Source organism: Aedes aegypti, chromosome 1 (assembly GCF_002204515.2).
Source record: "Aedes aegypti strain LVP_AGWG chromosome 1, AaegL5.0 Primary Assembly, whole genome shotgun sequence".
NCBI lineage: Eukaryota > Metazoa > Arthropoda > Insecta > Diptera > Culicidae > Aedes > Aedes aegypti.
Window position 1 is genome coordinate 119313780 of NC_035107.1, and position 17046 is coordinate 119330825.

The following is a 17046-nucleotide window of genomic DNA, read 5'->3' on the forward strand; positions in this document are numbered from 1 at the left end:
CCAAGAAGCAACTGTTAGCGATACATTAACCCTACCGGTTAGAAGAATCTGTTTGGAAAACAAGACAAACTGTATTTTTCTATGTGGGGTGTTGTCATATTATATTAAATTGTTTTTGAATAATCCATAAATAAGAATATTATATGTTATAGGGTAGGTGTACCAGCTATGGCCATAGTGGTTCCCTATTTCGCCATACGTGACAATTTGATTGTTTTTACATTTCAAAAAGTTTTTTTGCGTTTTGGCAGTAAGATACAGGATATGTCTTGATGTTAAAACATTCAAAAAGATTAAAAATGTGAAGCGTATCGAAATTTTGCATATGTCCAAATAGGGAACCACTATAGCCATAACTGGTACACTTTCCCTATGTTTTATCCATGATGTGCGTTTTAAAACTTATAACAAATTTCTTCGTTTCCTTGCCCTTGTAAAAAGTTTAAAACTAATAGGTTATAGTCAAAAATAAACATACAAATACAACTATACAATAAAATAGATATTGCCTTCATTAAAAGCAAATTTTGTTTGAGTTCAAAGCGGTTTCTGTTTAAAATTTAATGCGATTCTGTGTCCTATATGGTGTAAAGACCTACTTTTTTATTCCAAACGGCAGGAGAGGGTCAACGAGTAGCGCACAAAAAGAAATACTGATCGTAGCAGCCCTGCAGACATGTCGCTGAGAAAATTCGGTTCAGTTCGCTCGCAGTCAGTCAGTGTTTACGTTGCGTTCGGGTCGGGAGTGTTGTGTTGACAGACAGTCGTGTCTCTGGAGAGTAAAATTTACTATTTTCATTGGCTTGATTCTGTTATCGAAAAATGCAAATAAACAATGGGATATTGTAGTATACTGGTAAGTAGAGTAATAAAGTTAAAGACTATATTATAATGGAACATCAACAAAGAGAAAACCACCAAAAACCTAAGTCAATTTTGTGATGTTGAAATGAAAATTTTCAATTTTCTCCATTTTCCAAAACAGTTGAATAACAGCACTGCCCAATAACCAACGTTTTCCTGCTGTTCATTGGAAGCTTGTGATAATCTGACCATCGTAGAGAAAAAAAAGGAGAAAAGAGTGAATTACGGTCATCAGCACCGCGGCAGCCGATCGACGGACGCTAATTGAAGCACCCGAAGGCCCCCAACTGCTGAAGGTGAGTAGTGACGATGATGGGATGGGCGGATTTCGATAGGTTTTCTCGATGCATTTTTCGCACTTTTTTCACTGTTCATGCTTTGATGAGCACGGGGAGGCTGCTCTACATGTTTCTTTCGCTGCTACTGGTTCGAAATACAAATCGCTCGGCCGCAGCATGTTTATATTTTTTATGCGAGTTCAATACAACGATTTATGTGTAGAAGGCAGGGCGTAGCCTTCATCGCTTGACTGTGTCTGTTGATGAGTGAAATAGTGTGATCTTTAGCCCACTTAGGAAATGCTAGCTTGACCTTGTGCAATAAATTATTCGCTAAATTGATTAGAAAAATTTGAATATTTACCTTGGAAGATCAGTTTATGTTGGGTGAGAACGAAGTTTTTATTTATTTGTCTCTCGGATTCGTCAAGGTTAATTGAAGTAAATCGATTTGTAGCTTTCGAAAGATGAATTTCTATCGAGAATCATTTTCCTATATGAAGTTTGGTTTAAATATATCCAACTTATTTGTATTTCTTTACATTTTTATTTGAAAATTACGAATTATATTTTCCAGGGAGCGATGACTGTAGATATTTGATTGTTGCGTTTTGTTGCCCTGAAGCTGAATAAATTTCATAACAATGGCAAAATTTTTACTATTGAAATCAGGTTTTTTATCTTGGGATCTAAAACATGACATAAAATTGTTGTTGTGGCTGTTTTATAAACAAATTTCAAATCCACAACACATCATTTTGGATCAAACAAAATCATGAAAATTCTTCATAAATTTCGCAAGATAAGCGCTGTTGGAAGAAAAGCTGTGAAGGTCGCCGGAATTGATCGAATTCATCAAGAGTTTCACTTCAGTTTGATTTAAGAATCGTTTAAGCATTAATTCTAAGGTCTGGATCAATAGCACAACTTTGTTCTTGGCATTATTTGTACGTTTTTGTCATATCATCTCGCCGTGACAGATTACGATCGCATTGATAACCGATCGTGCCAAACGATGGTAGCCTTTAAAGGTAGCATGGTGGTAGGAAACACACAATGGGCTCAGCTGGTCGACGGGTGTGCCGAAGGTCCCCCTGAAGCGTCTTGATCCATAACTCCTACGTCAAGCACGGCGATCTTCACAGAAGGATGTTCATACCGTGACTAGTTTGCACTGTGGCGCTTCTTATTTGGTCGACTGGACCTGGTCTGGTGGCGATGACTCGGCCTTATTGCCAGCTGTTGCGAGGAGCTTCAGGATCTACGATTACCACAATATCGTTGACTAGGATTGGCTCATCCTTGGTGAGCCGATGCGTCGCACAGTGCTTCGAACGCATGGCACTTGGGGACAAAAGTCATAACTGGATGTTTTATGCGGTTTTGTCCTTCGATGTTGGGGAGGAAGTTGTTAACACTAAAAAAACACGTTATTGGCATGAATGACATATATTATATCAGTAATGGCATAAGTGGCTTATACGTTAAGTTTAACATTTGACACCATAGAACCGTGCTGGTTTTGGGATGAATGTTCAAAATGAAAATGCATGAAAAAATACTTGAATCGTTTGCATAAACTATATATGTGGTATGCGTAGCCATAAAAGTGTCTCAAAAACCAACTTTTTTATAAAAATATTGAATTGCGGATTACTTCAACGAATACAATGAAACCCAATAAAAAATGTTAAAAAAAATATTTTTATTAGCAATACAATTCATTTATCAGCTATTTATCATCCGAGAACAGATCATTCCAATTATTGTCTTCTTTTTCTACAAAGAAAGTTGAAATGTCGTGAGTTTCTGCTTGATAGTTATTAGAATTTTTTTTTCTGATTCCTGATATTGATGGGCTTGTGCAGAGGAGCATATTATTCGTCAAGTCCTTGTTGCTGTTTATTCTTGATAACTTTCAATTGATTTTCCCTGAAATTGGTTTACTTCCATCGGATACATTACCGATGGGAAATTCTAAATCTTCCATTATGTGTGCACTGTGCATCAGAACATTGTGCACAGTTATAGGCATAAAATATCAATAATACTCCTTCAGGTAGAGCTGTCGTGTTTGACTTAGAAGATCTTGGAATTTGTGAAAATCAATTGTTCTCCCCGAAGATATCACTCGAAGAATTGTTCCAAAGTTTATGATGAGATCCAATCTACTCCAGTTATTTTTGAACTTATTTTCGGATCTACAAAAAATCTCCGTGCAGTATTCCCATCATTGCTGGGCTTACACCTCGGTTTGGCTTATCGACGACTAGACCCATGCTTATGTTCGTCTGTTTGATGTTAAATCTTCACCACTCTTTGATATTAAACGTATTAAAAAAATTCTTCTCTTATTACAAAGCACATGTTTTATTACAATGTAAATCAAACAATCCAAACTTTTGATCCAGCAGTGAAGAGATGAGAGGTCAAATTTATAATTGTCCGTGTCGGGAAGATTTTTGTCTACCTTTGGAGTATTCCTTGCCTTTAGGAGTGCTTTGATTTTGGACAGTTTGTTGCAAACTTTTTCATCCTTGATTTTCAAACTTGATTGGTCTGCAGTAAAAAGTCGAACCAGGTCGAGAATTTGACCAGAGGGTTTGATTTATTTTTGTTTCGATCATTTTCAACGGAACCATTGCGACGGTCAGCAAACTTTCATCCGATTTTCCTGCTTCCGAAGATGCTGTGTCCTGAACTTCCATCCAAGCCCCACTTGCAAACCAGTTTTACTGCAGTTAAAGCTTCCAACGAGATCCTTCATGGTACTGGCTGCAGTACAATTCATGAGCTGTTGTAGATCGACGGTAGCAGATGTTTTGACGCAGAAATCGGTTTGGAAATTATTTTTTGTTTCTTTTGCCTCAGCACATAAAGCCTAGGAAGCAAGTTCGGCTGTAATTAGTTCAAAGTGTTTCGAAGCAAATTGTACACTCGTTTCGACAGATCTAAATTAATATACAAAGCTTATGCCTGTGCTACATTCATGACCTGTATGCCCACTCAAAGAATTTGATACATTGGTAGCGAATGTGAGTTCTTCAAGTTCATTATTGTGGATACGATCTGTAACACGTCGCTTTTTGAACAGTTCGAGAGGCCTTCCCACGCCAGCCTTTGTAGCCGAACATGAAAACTCTGCATCGTCAATTTTCTGATTGCACGGAAGCTGAACTGGCTTTTCTAACCAATAGGAGTTTTGCTTCACGAAAATATTGTATGATCTTTCAGTTTTAGCCCATTTTTGGTTTATTTTGCAACAATAAAAATTGCAAAACATCGTTAGCTTGTTTTCAAATATCTGGGAGAAAGATACAGTGCCATAACAACTGTTCATGATATTCAGAACATGAATTATTCGATTGGGTGGATCGGCAGAATACCACTGCTCGATACAATCTGTATTGATGGTTGTGGCAGCATAATCTAAACATCATAAAATGACATACAATCGGCAAACATATGCAGCTGTAATCACTTCCAGAATTTAAAAAATACTTCATATTTCATTTTAAATTGTATTTCAGAAAGGCACTTTGAGGTACTTTTTTGTATGGGCTAGAAGAAGATAAGAGTTTTAATTTTCTTATGTATTAAAGAGCTTATAGCTCAGAAGCATCTTTTACTACAATTATTAAAATATATCACATAAAATTGAATGAAATGACTCCTACTTACTTGTTTCAACACGGTCCATAACGATTTTTACTTTGAAAATATGATAAGGATGGGAATAAAGTGAATTGAAGAGGGATTGGATTGACATAAAAACAATGAATAATATATAACGATGAAACAACTTGTCAACATGTTGTCTTTTGGTTTGTTTTGATAAGCGCACAAACTTTTCAGTATCTGTACTACACGCTTAAAACATATATTAACATCATGGCCTACTTAATCCGGTCGAATATGAAAGTTGATTTTTTGACTTTTGTCCATGGGACGAAGCACTGTGCGTCGGGTCAGATCGGGCAAGTAATCCCTCAACCACATTTGCCAAAATTCGTTTGCCATAACTTGCGACAGTTTATAGCTATTTCGGAGTATGACAGGGCTATCGTTGAAAGGTACCCAAGGGGTGGATCACTTATTCAATGCACATTCAATGTGCATCAGTTTGCATCAAATGCATTTTTTGGACATTCACATCAACTTAGCCCTGGCCTGTTGTTGCCATATAGCAACGCGCCATTGTTTGTTTTGAAAGTTTTGAAAGCGTTTCCAACAAAAATAAGCTTTCTCTGATTTTCTGCAATTATTCGCCTGTTTTATTTGTTTCAGGTTAATAAGGAAGTTGGTTCAAACTGGAAATATATAAAATTTGAAATAGAAGCCTGACTGACGGTGCTCAGGGGTCTTTGAGCTATTGGGCGTCTGATTTTTGAGGACATCATACATTTATTCAAGGAAGATCCCTGCGTACAACATGAAGAAGATAAACATTGCTTATCAGGATTACATTGTCCTACGTTCCCATAAAAACAGTGCGCTTTAAAATCTGGATTAATTGTAACATTCTTCTCGAGTATAAATCCACATCGAATTTTCCAATCCAAGTCTAGATGGAAATATTCAAAAATTAACCACAACAAGGGTCTCGGAGTTCCCAAACAACTGTGTTTAATTGTTCAAGTGTGGTTTAGTAAATGAATCATTATAATAAAAAGGTTCAAGTCTGCGTCAATTCAATTTATTTCACGGCATTGCAAACACCCTCCTACAAACCACAACCCTGTTAAAAAAACCGTAACACAGTTTCCACAGATAACAGCTTCTTTTGAATCTACTCCTTCCTAACAATTATACAGCTGCCACTTCAATTTGCCGTCTAGGAATCAGAAGTTTCGACAAGAAAACTATTTACTATTAAAGACATGTTTGCCTCTTCGTTGAGCACGCCAAAAATCTGCTTTGGCGATGTGATCTATTTCGCGCTCCCCCATAGTCGGAGTCCACCTTGTCAGCCGCCATACTGCCAAAGGGGGGATTTAAAGATTTTTTAATTGGATTAATTACCCAAATGGCAATATCCGAAATTAAAAGATAAATCCAAGATATCTACAGCGTTTTTAGTCCCTCTTGAGGGCTGCTGCTGGGTGAGGTGGCAGCTCCTCTTGAGTTTGTGTAAGATGGAGTTTGACACTTCAAAAAGGACAACAGTTAGCTGAAGCAAGCCACGAATTAAAAATTTGCTGAGTGTGCATTTAAATGCATTTTAATGCATGAAATTATTCTGATATATCAGATGCATCAGAAGTGATCCACCCCTTGAAGGTACCCATGATTTTAGTCCGTTCGATGACCCAATAAAAATATAGTTCGGTGTCAGGACTGGTGATTCGTCGTCGTCGATTGGGATATCCGTCAATGGCCTCGAGTTGACCATCTTCTCGATTTTTAACAGCCTGCACCTCGTCATGGGAAGCCTTCCCCATTGCAGTTTGGACAGATGGGTTTTTACACTTAATCGCCCCGCCCAGGTGCGGAGAGGCTGGTGGAATAAAGGTCCACTCGGTATGAGGTGTTGCGGACTCTTTCAAAATTGGATCCTGGTTGATATTCTGAACCACTTCTCTTAGCTCTTTACTGGCACCCTGGAAATTAGTGCCACGATCGCTATAGATAACCGCGGGCCATGATATTGCGGTTTGCCAAGACACAGAAATCGGTTGTCCGTGTGTGGGCTAGTTCTATAAGTGAATGGCGCGAATTGCGAGGCACGTTGCCAAGACCCCCCCAACGGAAAGTCGCCCTACAGTGACAATCAGTGCTGGGAATGGTAATAGTAGTAGGCTTGAATTTCGCGAAAATCGCGTGGCTCTTCCCAATACAGTAATCCAAAAGCGTGAAACTCATCAAGTAGTCTATGTTGGGTGCATGAATTTTATAAATCGTTAGTATCATTGAAGGCTCTAAATGCGGGAAATATAACATTTTGCTACAGTAATTTTGATTTGCCCTTAGCAACGAGTGTTTTGCAATTTTCAAGGTTTTTTGCTTACAGCAGCGATGGGCGTGAGTTTCACTGGCTTCGCTGACTGTGATTGGCTTTGCTTGGCTACTGAAGAGTGAATTTCAGAATTTTTCCCAACCCTGGTGACAATCATGGGACCCACGGTAAAGATAAGCAAGGAATTATACTCCGAAAAATTACATTTGGTAGTGACGTCATTCCTATCGCAAACTCGAACGAGTGCAAAAGAAAGCAAGGCTTGCTCTCTTTTACTATCCTGAAGCCTCATGCTTGGCGATAGGAATGATGACACATGTTTTGATTGAAAACCGTTGTTTACACGTGGGAATAGCCTACCTTGTTGAGTATACCGTGATGCGACCAAAGTAGTCTATTTCCATGTAGCTAAACGGACGTGTGCAAGCTGCGAGGCGTTGCGGAGACAGGTCGCTCATAATCGGGAAGGGAGGGCGTGGAAAGGCTTGATCGTTTTTACAATTCTGGCATTCCTTACGAATTTCTCTACCTTCAGTTTCGGGACGCGATAGCGTTGGCGCACTTCGTTCGTCGTTGTGCTACAAAAATTAAAAAATTCAGACAATTACACGAGCAGACAAATTACAGAACATAGAGTTACATTTGTAACGTTCTCACTACTATGAAAAGAACGTGACTTTTTGATGAGGTTTCGTATCAAATGTTTGGGTTCTCAAGCCATTCCCGTCAATTATTGTGTTTTACTAAGCAAATGGGTTACATGCATGCCCTGATTTGCTACTCGCCACATAGTAACGCACATGCGCTGGTGTCTATGCCCGAAAAATCGCTAACAGGTAACGCAAAAAGCATTTGTATGGCGAAATGCATCTAACGAATTATTCCTCAAAACTGGGAACTATTTTCGGAATAATATTTGGAAGTTGGATGCCTTTCCTCATACAAAATAAAATGAGAAAAGTCCTGCTTATCAACTGTGGATTAGACTGGCCCAGCTCACTATGGGAGAAAAATAAAGTTGTATGATTCCACGGGGCACCCCCCAGGATTATTTCTTGGGGTTAGACGAAGCCTTTCTGAAAAATTCAGCTCATTTGGTCGTTCCATGAGCTGGCGCATTTGAATTGAAGTTAATATGGGATTTTCAGCTCAAACATATGAGCAACAGCACATCATCTACTGTTTGGTTCAGGAAAATTTAAGATCGCGTTCAATTGGACCCAGAATCTCATAAACACTACTTGATGTAATAGCGAAGAATATTGTAGAAGATTGTGCCATGATCAAAATTAATAAATAAAATTAATTAACCATCTGAAGTATATCATGCAACACTGCTTGTATTTCTTCAACATAGCTTGGAGATAGCCACTAAGCGCATCATAGCCACCTATGACGCTGGGCGAGCTGAGGCACATGTCGCATGCATATAAGTGACTGTACGGGAGTGCTGATCTAAGCCCAACTTTCAACAACTGAAAGAGTAATGAAAATGAGATTGAATCCAGATACAACCTTCTGCAATTATGTTCATTAGGGTATCAACTAGTGTATTTGTCATTCTGGGCTTATTTGAACGCGAACAGTTAGTATACGGAACGAAACAGTGACATAGGATCAATTTTCAATATATTTGAGACGAATATCCCATACAAACTTCAAATCGAATGCGCCAGCTGGTGAAGCAACCAATTGAGTTGAAATTTTGAGAGAGCGTTTTTCTTACCCTAAGGCTCATATCTAGGGGGTGCCCCGTTGAGTTTTACAACTTTTTTGTTTAAGGGCCAGTCTACTGTGGATCCATTGCTTTTTTGTTGACGGTGGAACAAGTTCTGTCCTCATAGCTGAATTTTTGTCTAAAATTCCATCTCCTACTGGGCACCCTTATGTTCAATCGACCCCTTTGACATGAACAAACTTAAGTTAATACACAAACAAGTAGTGGCACAAATTAATCAAGTCCTAAATTTGACTTCTTTCGGGCTTTTTGAATACGTCACAAACCATGTGCTTTCTTGGAGCATTTAATGTTTATACCTTTGTAAGGTTCCAGTCAATTGCCTGAGGGACTTTTACACATTACAGTTAACTCTCCCTTACTCGATATTCCGTATCTCGATATCGAGTTAGAGAACCATAGTAAAAGTTGGTTTTCATGGCTAACTCGATGGTCCCTTGGAACGCAGTTGCACTGCTTTTGTGTTCTGTAACTCGATACCTCCCTAACTCGATGGTCCCTTCAATATCGAGTAAGGGAGAGATGACTGTATTTAGTGATTTCACGCAAATGAACAAACATTCAACCATTAACATTTATTGTAACAACAAAAATGTAACAGTTGTCTGATGGATTTGGTGATTGAAACATCTATGGAAGTCGAAACGTATGAGCTTGGTGATTGGGTGTACACGACATCACTGAGTTCCTAATGAGATAGTGGCCCGATTGTGCGATCCCTCTCCCGCCAAAGATCGTCCTAAGCACCCGACGTTCGAAGAGTCAAAGTGCTTGCAAGACCTCCTCAAGCATCGCCTACGTTTCATGCCCGTAGAGGACTACCGGCCTTATGAGCGTTTTGTGCATGGTACATTTGGTGCAGGTGTGAATCTTTTTTGACCGCCACAATTTTGCACACCTTCTATCGTCGCTCTAATTAGTCTCGTGAGCGTCCCGGGATAGCTGTTCTCGTCCATGATTTTCATAGCTCTACGCGGTCGATACTATCGTATGCCGCCATGAAATCAATGAAAAGATGATGCGTTGTGTCCTGATATTCACGATTAGCCGTACAGTAAAGATCTGGTCCGTCGTCAACGAAGCCGGCTTGATAACTTCCCACGAACTCGTTTACTACAGGTGACAAATGGCTAACCTCTCCAACCTCCAACCCATCTTTATGAGTTCAGCTCTGATACCATCCTTACCAGCAGCTTTATTTTTCTTGAGCTGGTGAATGGCATCTTTAACCTTTAAGTGAGGGATGGTTGGTTTCCATCGCCCGCCGTACCGACGAAGGCATTTCCTTCGTTGTCCCGTCCTTCATTGCCTGTGCTTTCAGCGTCATTCAGATGTTCGTCGAAGTGCTGCTTCCACCTTTCGATCACCGTCCGTCAAAATGCTCCCATCCTTATCCCTGCACATCTCGGCTCGCGGCACGAAGCCGTTGCGGAATGCGTTGAGCTTCTGATAGAACTTTCGTGTTTCTTGAGACTGGCACAGCTGTTCCATCTCCTGCAGCCGGCATTTTTTCTCTCGAAAGAGGCGTCTCTGCTGTTGCCTTTTCCGTCTATGATGTTGCACGTTCTGCCGGGTCCCTTGCTGCAGCATGACCGCCCGCGCTGCATTCTTCTCCTCCAGAATCTTCCTACATTCCTCGTCGAACGAATCGTTCTGTTGAACCAATCCATTCCACGTATCCGACGTTGCTCTCAGCTGCATTGTTGATGTCTGCTTTCACTGTTCTCTAGCAATCCTCAAGAGAGGCTCATCCAGCTCACCCTCTTCCGGTAATGCAGCCTCGAGGTGCTGCCCGTATGCAGTTGCGACATCCGGTTGCTTTAGCCGCTCTAGGTCATACCGGGGCGGCCGTCGGTACCGTACGTTGTCAACGACGGAGAGTTTTGGGCGCACCATCACCAGATAGTGGTCAGAGTCGATGTTTGCGCCACGATAGGTCCTGACGTCGATAATGTCGGAGAAGTGCCGTCCATCAATCAGAACGTGGTCGATTTGTGATTCTGTCTGCTGTGGTGATCTCCAGGTGTATCGGTATGGAAGGCTGTGCTGGAAGTAGATGCTACGAATGGCCATATTCTTGGAGGCCGTGTTCGCTCGTCAGCTGGTGGGCGCTGAACTTTCCAATAGTCGGTCTGAATTCCTCCTCCTGGCCAACCTGACCGTTTAGATCTGATGATGATTTTGACGTCGTGACTTGGGCAGCTGTCGTACCAGCGTTCGAGCTGGCGCGTAAAACGCGTTTTATCAATCAGTGCTTCCTGAGTTAGGGCTGTGCACGTTTATTATGCTGAAGTTGAAGAACCGGCCTTTGAGCCACAACTTGCACATTCTCACATTGATCGGTTACCACCCGATCACGCGCCGCTGCAATTCACCCATCATGCGGATCTAGTGTGTTAATGTAAGAACTGTTGGAAATCATGCAAAAATCCGAAACACTTTTATCAGCGTTTCCTTGCCCCGCTTTCCATATAAATGTAAAAATGGCCAATTCACAAAGATAACTCTCAGTAAATAACTTTGAAAGTTCTCATAAGGACACTAAACTAAAAAGCAGGGTATACCCCAGTTGAGACATAAAGCCAAAGAGAAGAATATATTAGAGCAGAAAAGCTTCCTACAATTCCTTCAAATGGGTTTAGAAGTCGATATCAATTCATAGAAGTTTTATTTTACTTGTATTACTTTCACATACATTTTTTTTTTGCTTTTCTTTTAGATGGAAAACAACATAAAGAATCACTCGTTTGTCAAGGATTACTTCGCAAATCTCAACGATGTATCACGGAAAATCTCACTCGATATAGACGAGATCAGAAGCACATATGAGCACATCTGGGACGATCTGACCCGTGACGAGCAAATCGAAATCATCAATGAGACTTTGATAAAGCCAGAACTAACACTGAAATATTTTGATAGTTTCTCCACGTCGTCGGACTCGTTCCGGAATATCATCGAAAGTGATGAGAACAGCGATGATCGAAAGGTCAATTTATACGATGGTAAGACGTTACAAACGTTCCAGTATCTCAAAACTGGTCGAAAGGTAATTCACGATGAATCGGTTGGATTATTCCGGGACGAGCACTCCGCACCTTTCGCGCATAAAACTAAAAGTCAGATAAATTTATCTATTTTTCCACCGGAAAAGGATAAACCAAGCGAGAGAAGGCTGGACCTAGCGAAAAAAATAGAAAAGATAAAATCTCCCAAGACGAATGATTCTTCTTGTGCGAAATCCAACGCGAAGGTGACCAATGCTGAAGCGCCCACCCTCGACCAAGAGAACAATCAGATCCCAGGAATCAAATCCAACGGGCCCAATAGCGACTTCCTAGCCAATTTCATATGTACTCAAGCCAGCGCTTCGGCAGCTTTAGTGTCAGCGTCGATGGCAAGCGACGAGATGGACGGCCAGTCGTTGGAAAATCTTGGCTTCGATGACGACAAAATCAATCTGTTCCGCAATAGTTCCCGTAGTGACAGTCTTCATCAAGCACCGTCTTCGTCCGTTGAGGAGGACGACAAGAATTTCGATGAAATGAACAGCTTGCTCGGTAATAGCAAGGGTTTCGATTTCCTTAACAATTGGTAATCTTCAGTTTTCCACGTATCGTTGGAGGTACGTATCAGTATGTGTAATGTGTTGTTCTTCCTAACTTCCTGTCTAGTCTCTCTAAAGATCATTTACATTTAGCAAAAGTATATATGTTCTCCATTACAAGAATCGCATCTCCATGGCTTCTCATCGAAGCTGATCGAAAAACATAAGGTATTAAGGAAACTGTAGCTCGATTGTCAAAGACTTATGGCACAAGCGAGATTCGAACAATTGTCAAAACTAAAAAAGCGTTTTCCAAAATGGTTAACGAATTAAAGGAAATTTGAATGTCCTTTTCGGTCTTATCCTATGATCGACGTTCTCAATATACCTCGATTCGTTGACTTCTCAGTTTGGTTGTACGCTAGAATCTCAGCTGGGCCTTACTGCACCAGAGACTGATTTTGAAACCAAAACATTCAGCGAATTGTCCCCATTGAAGATAATTATACCTCAAAAATAATACTCATCTTTAAGTCATGCTCATACGAATGAATGTTCTCAGCTCTCAACTCCATTTTTATAAAACTCAAACAGTAAGGCATTGATTGTAACGTGTTGTTTGTTCTATATCACATTCCTTGTTTCTCTTGAATTAGAGTAGAAATCGTTTAGTCTAAGTTACTACTGTAAGTTTTCAAAATAAACTACCGTGTACGCACCTAACTTTGCGCAGCTCCAAACTTTGCGCATTTTAAAGAAGCACGAAAAAAATATAATAAATCATTGATTTTTTTAACAATTCAGTTTCAGCAACATGTTTGTTTATGTGAAATAAGTATTTGACGTACATTTGTTTACTAAGAAACTCTCGTTAATGTAAGTAAATAAACAAAAAACCTTATCGTCATACGCATAAACGTGTACTTTTACACCGTCTTAGAACAAGCGCTAAGGAGTGGCTCTGCAAAAATTCAACATTTTTATGAACAAAACTGTGTTGTGAAAAGTATATTTGCGGTGTATTTGCAAGAAAGGTAATATTCTAGTAATTCCATTCATTTTCCATATAATATGTTGAATTTTTATTTGAAAAAGGCGATGCGCAATGTTAGGACCCATTTTTACACGAGGGTCTTAATTTTTGCGCACTTCTAGTAATTCGGAATGGCACGTAAATACATGTATGTACGTCCTTGCAAATGACAAAATCTGTCGATCTTACCAGAAATGGTCACTTAATCCATAAGGCAGCGGCTACATGTAATATTCTTGAAAGTACCTTTTGTATGAAGCTGAAGGCAAGGTGTGCATTGAAAAATCTCGGAAAATCCACTGTATTAACACAGGAGACTATTACTGTAAACTTGGATAATTGATAGCGCAAAGGTTGGCTTCCCAGTTGAAGGACAATAATTCAAGCTCCAGAAAAATGATCTACGCGGCCGTCCTCCAGAGCAGTCCTGGCACGATCCAAGCTCCGCGATCAAGAGGACTTGGGAACATGCAGGGGGAACACAAAGTCTAAAACCAAGAAAGCCAAGAAGAAAGCGCCACGGGATAGCCCGAACCAGGCAGTGCATCCACAGGAACCACGGGCGCAAAGCAACAGCTACCCGTGCATACGAGTTGGAAATAAGAAACAATAGAGAAACCCGATAACGGTGATCAAAGAAAATCCTAAACCGAAGACAGTGAAACCAGGTCCGTCCCACTCGGGCTCAGATTGGGTACCACTTCTAGTACTGCATTTGGTCCCTCGGTAGCCTATGCATGCTATAAAACGTTTGACTTTTACTGTGCGCCCTGTTTTCAAGCTTCCTTTGAAAGAGAGCGAGACAGCACCAACACACGGCGCACAGTAAAAGTCAAAAGAATGTGCAGAGGCTCACAGCAAAAGGTACCCCAATTTGACAGATCGCAGTACACTTTTCACGGCATTCTAGATTACCTTATGTCTTTGGTGAAACGTAGGAACTTATGCGAGGCCCTCGTTATCAAAAACGGAGGAGGCGAAATTGCTCCGAGGTTCTAAAGGCAATGCGAAACACGGAGAAGTTATCGCCATGAGCCTTTGTACGTGCCATAAATTCTTTTGTTCTTTTGACTTTTACTGTGCGCCGTATGTTGGTGCTGTCTCGTTCTCTCTCACGGACAATTTGAAAACAGAGCGCAAGAATATTTTTTTTCTTTTTACTTGAATTTTCTTCTGTCCAGTTTGTTGAAATAAATCGACAACATTTCCAATGTTTTTTTTTTTAATCTTCTTTATTAGTATTATTCCAAACATTACATTCATCATTTCTTATATCTAGGTGTTCTGTGTTATTAGACAACACTATCATCCTAATTTGGTAACACAAATCTAAGATTGTATTAACATTTTGTTAACAACATATAACATTTCATTTGCCGTAGCAGTCCAGATTTTTTACAGGTGAGTCGATTTCACCTGCTTATAAGAGAAAAAAAAACGTTTTGAATATACTTAACCTAAACATATAACGCATTAATCGTGGCAATAGAAGATTGTAACGATTTTTGCCTGAAATTATTAATTATTTTATTTGACATTTGTTCCAATGTTTCAACATTGGATATTCTATGTAACTCATTGGTACTATACCAGGGAGGAAGCCTCAGAATCATTTTCAAAATTTTATTTTGAATTCTCTGCAGAGCTTTCTTCCTGGTATTACAACAGCTAGTCCATATTGGTACAGCATACAACATGGCTGGCCTGAAAATTTGTTTGAATATCAAAAGCTTGTTCTTAAGACAAAGTTTTGATTTTCTATTAATAAGGGGATAGAGACATTTTACATATTTATTACATTTGGCTTGAATGCCCTCAATGTGATTTTTGAAAGTTAAATCTTTTCTAGCATGAGCCCTAGATACTTAACTTCATCTGACCAATTTATTGGAACCCCTCTCATCGTGACAATATGTCTACTTGAAGGTTTCAAATAAAGAGCTTTTGGTTTATGTGGGAATATTATTAGTTGAGTTTTGGAAGCAATAGGAGAAATCTTCCATTTTTGCAAGTATGAAGAAAAAATATCCAAACTTTTTTGCAATCGACTACAGATGACACGCAGACTTCTTCCTTTGGCGGAGAGGCCTGTGTCATCCGCAAACAAGGATTTTTGACATCCCTGAGGTAACTCAGGTAAGTCATATGTGAAAATATTGTATAATACTGGTCCCAAAATGCTGCCTTGAGGAACACCAGCTCTTACAGGAAGTCTTTCAGATCTGGAGTTCTGACAATTAACCTGAAGTGTACGATTTGACAGATAACTTTGAATTATTCTAACAATGTATGTTGGAAAATTAAAGTTTTTTAATTTTACAATCAAACCTTCATGCTGTCGAATGCTTTTTCTATGTCTAGAAGAGTAAGACCAGTAGAATAGCCTTCAGATTTGTTGGAACGGATCAAATTTGTTACACGTAAAAGTTGATGAGTGGTCGAATGTCCATGGCGGGATCCGAACTGTTCATTTGCATAAATTGAATTTTCGTTGATGTGGGCCATCATTCTGTCCAAAACAACTGTTATATACTAGTTTGAAGTTAAGGGGTTGTAGATCTTTCTCGGTACTGGCAAAAGAATAACTGTTTTCAGGTCGGTAGCCGAAATAGGAATGACGGCTCAAAGCTTATTTTATTATTTCGAAACCTTCCAATGAGAAGACAATATAAGAGGAGACTATCGATGTCTCTTTCATGCAATGCCATTTGACATATATCTCAACTCTTCCCTCTCTATAAATTTTGCTTGATTGATAATATTTCAGACATTTTAATATAAAAACTTTAAAAACTTTTCAACTATAATTCAGACAAGTTAAAATTAATTTTGATACTAAATGCCTAACAACTATTATATTATTCGATAACACTTCATGTGTATTTATCCATAATGAAAATCTGAGTCGGCCTTTGCCGTACGCTTTCGTTTTGATCGTCGTACAATGGGAGTAGAATTCAAGGATGCTTCAGACCTCTTCCGTTTCCGAATCCTAGTTGATGTTGCTTGTTGCATCTCTGACAGCCCTTCTGGTTCTTCCTCATCATTGCTAACACGCAACCCATCGGTATAGTTGGTCAGAGACAACGTCAAAGTCGGTTTACCAAGCATTTCATTTGGGTCAGTAACCAGACGCAGCTGATTTCGGTGGGCCAGTAGGCGTACGTTTCCAGTTTCCACCTGGAAGATATTTTTGGAAAATCGTTTTAGAAAGATGCTTTTAGTCCACCTGACATGGTGATGTGGATTGCTATTTTTGTACCAAATCACATCACCAGCCTTCAGATTGTCTATGGGTTCATGCGTTTGATTATTAGCATTTGAGATATCAATCAACACTTCTTCATCATTTGGCAATGGTTTTAATTGGTTTTTGAATTGCTTCTTTGGGTTAATGAGGTCAATTAGTGTTTTAGGGTTATATGAGAATATTTTCTCCGATGGAAATTCTCCATCCGTCGTCAAACAACTATTTCTGTAATTGATCAAGAATAGATTTATTTGATCCTCCAAATCTAACCGTAACATGGCAGGTTCCAATAGGTATTTCTTCAAAACCTCTTTTACCGTACGAACTAGCCTTTCTGCCTGCCCATTACTAGATGGATTATATGGCGGACTTTTCTGCAC

The 17046-nt window shown here is 39.6% G+C and overlaps 1 protein-coding gene across 1 annotated transcript; it reads left to right on the top strand.

The window, feature by feature from the left end:
* Positions 1-698: 698 nt before the first annotated feature.
* On the top strand, positions 699-12988 carry LOC5578828. The gene is made up of 3 exons (XM_001663995.2): positions 699-856; positions 986-1160; positions 11556-12988. The coding sequence occupies exon 3, from the start codon at positions 11556-11558 to the stop codon at positions 12432-12434; it is 879 nt and encodes a 292-aa protein (XP_001664045.2). The 5' UTR covers positions 699-856; positions 986-1160; the 3' UTR covers positions 12435-12988.
* Positions 12989-17046: the final 4058 nt, after the last annotated feature.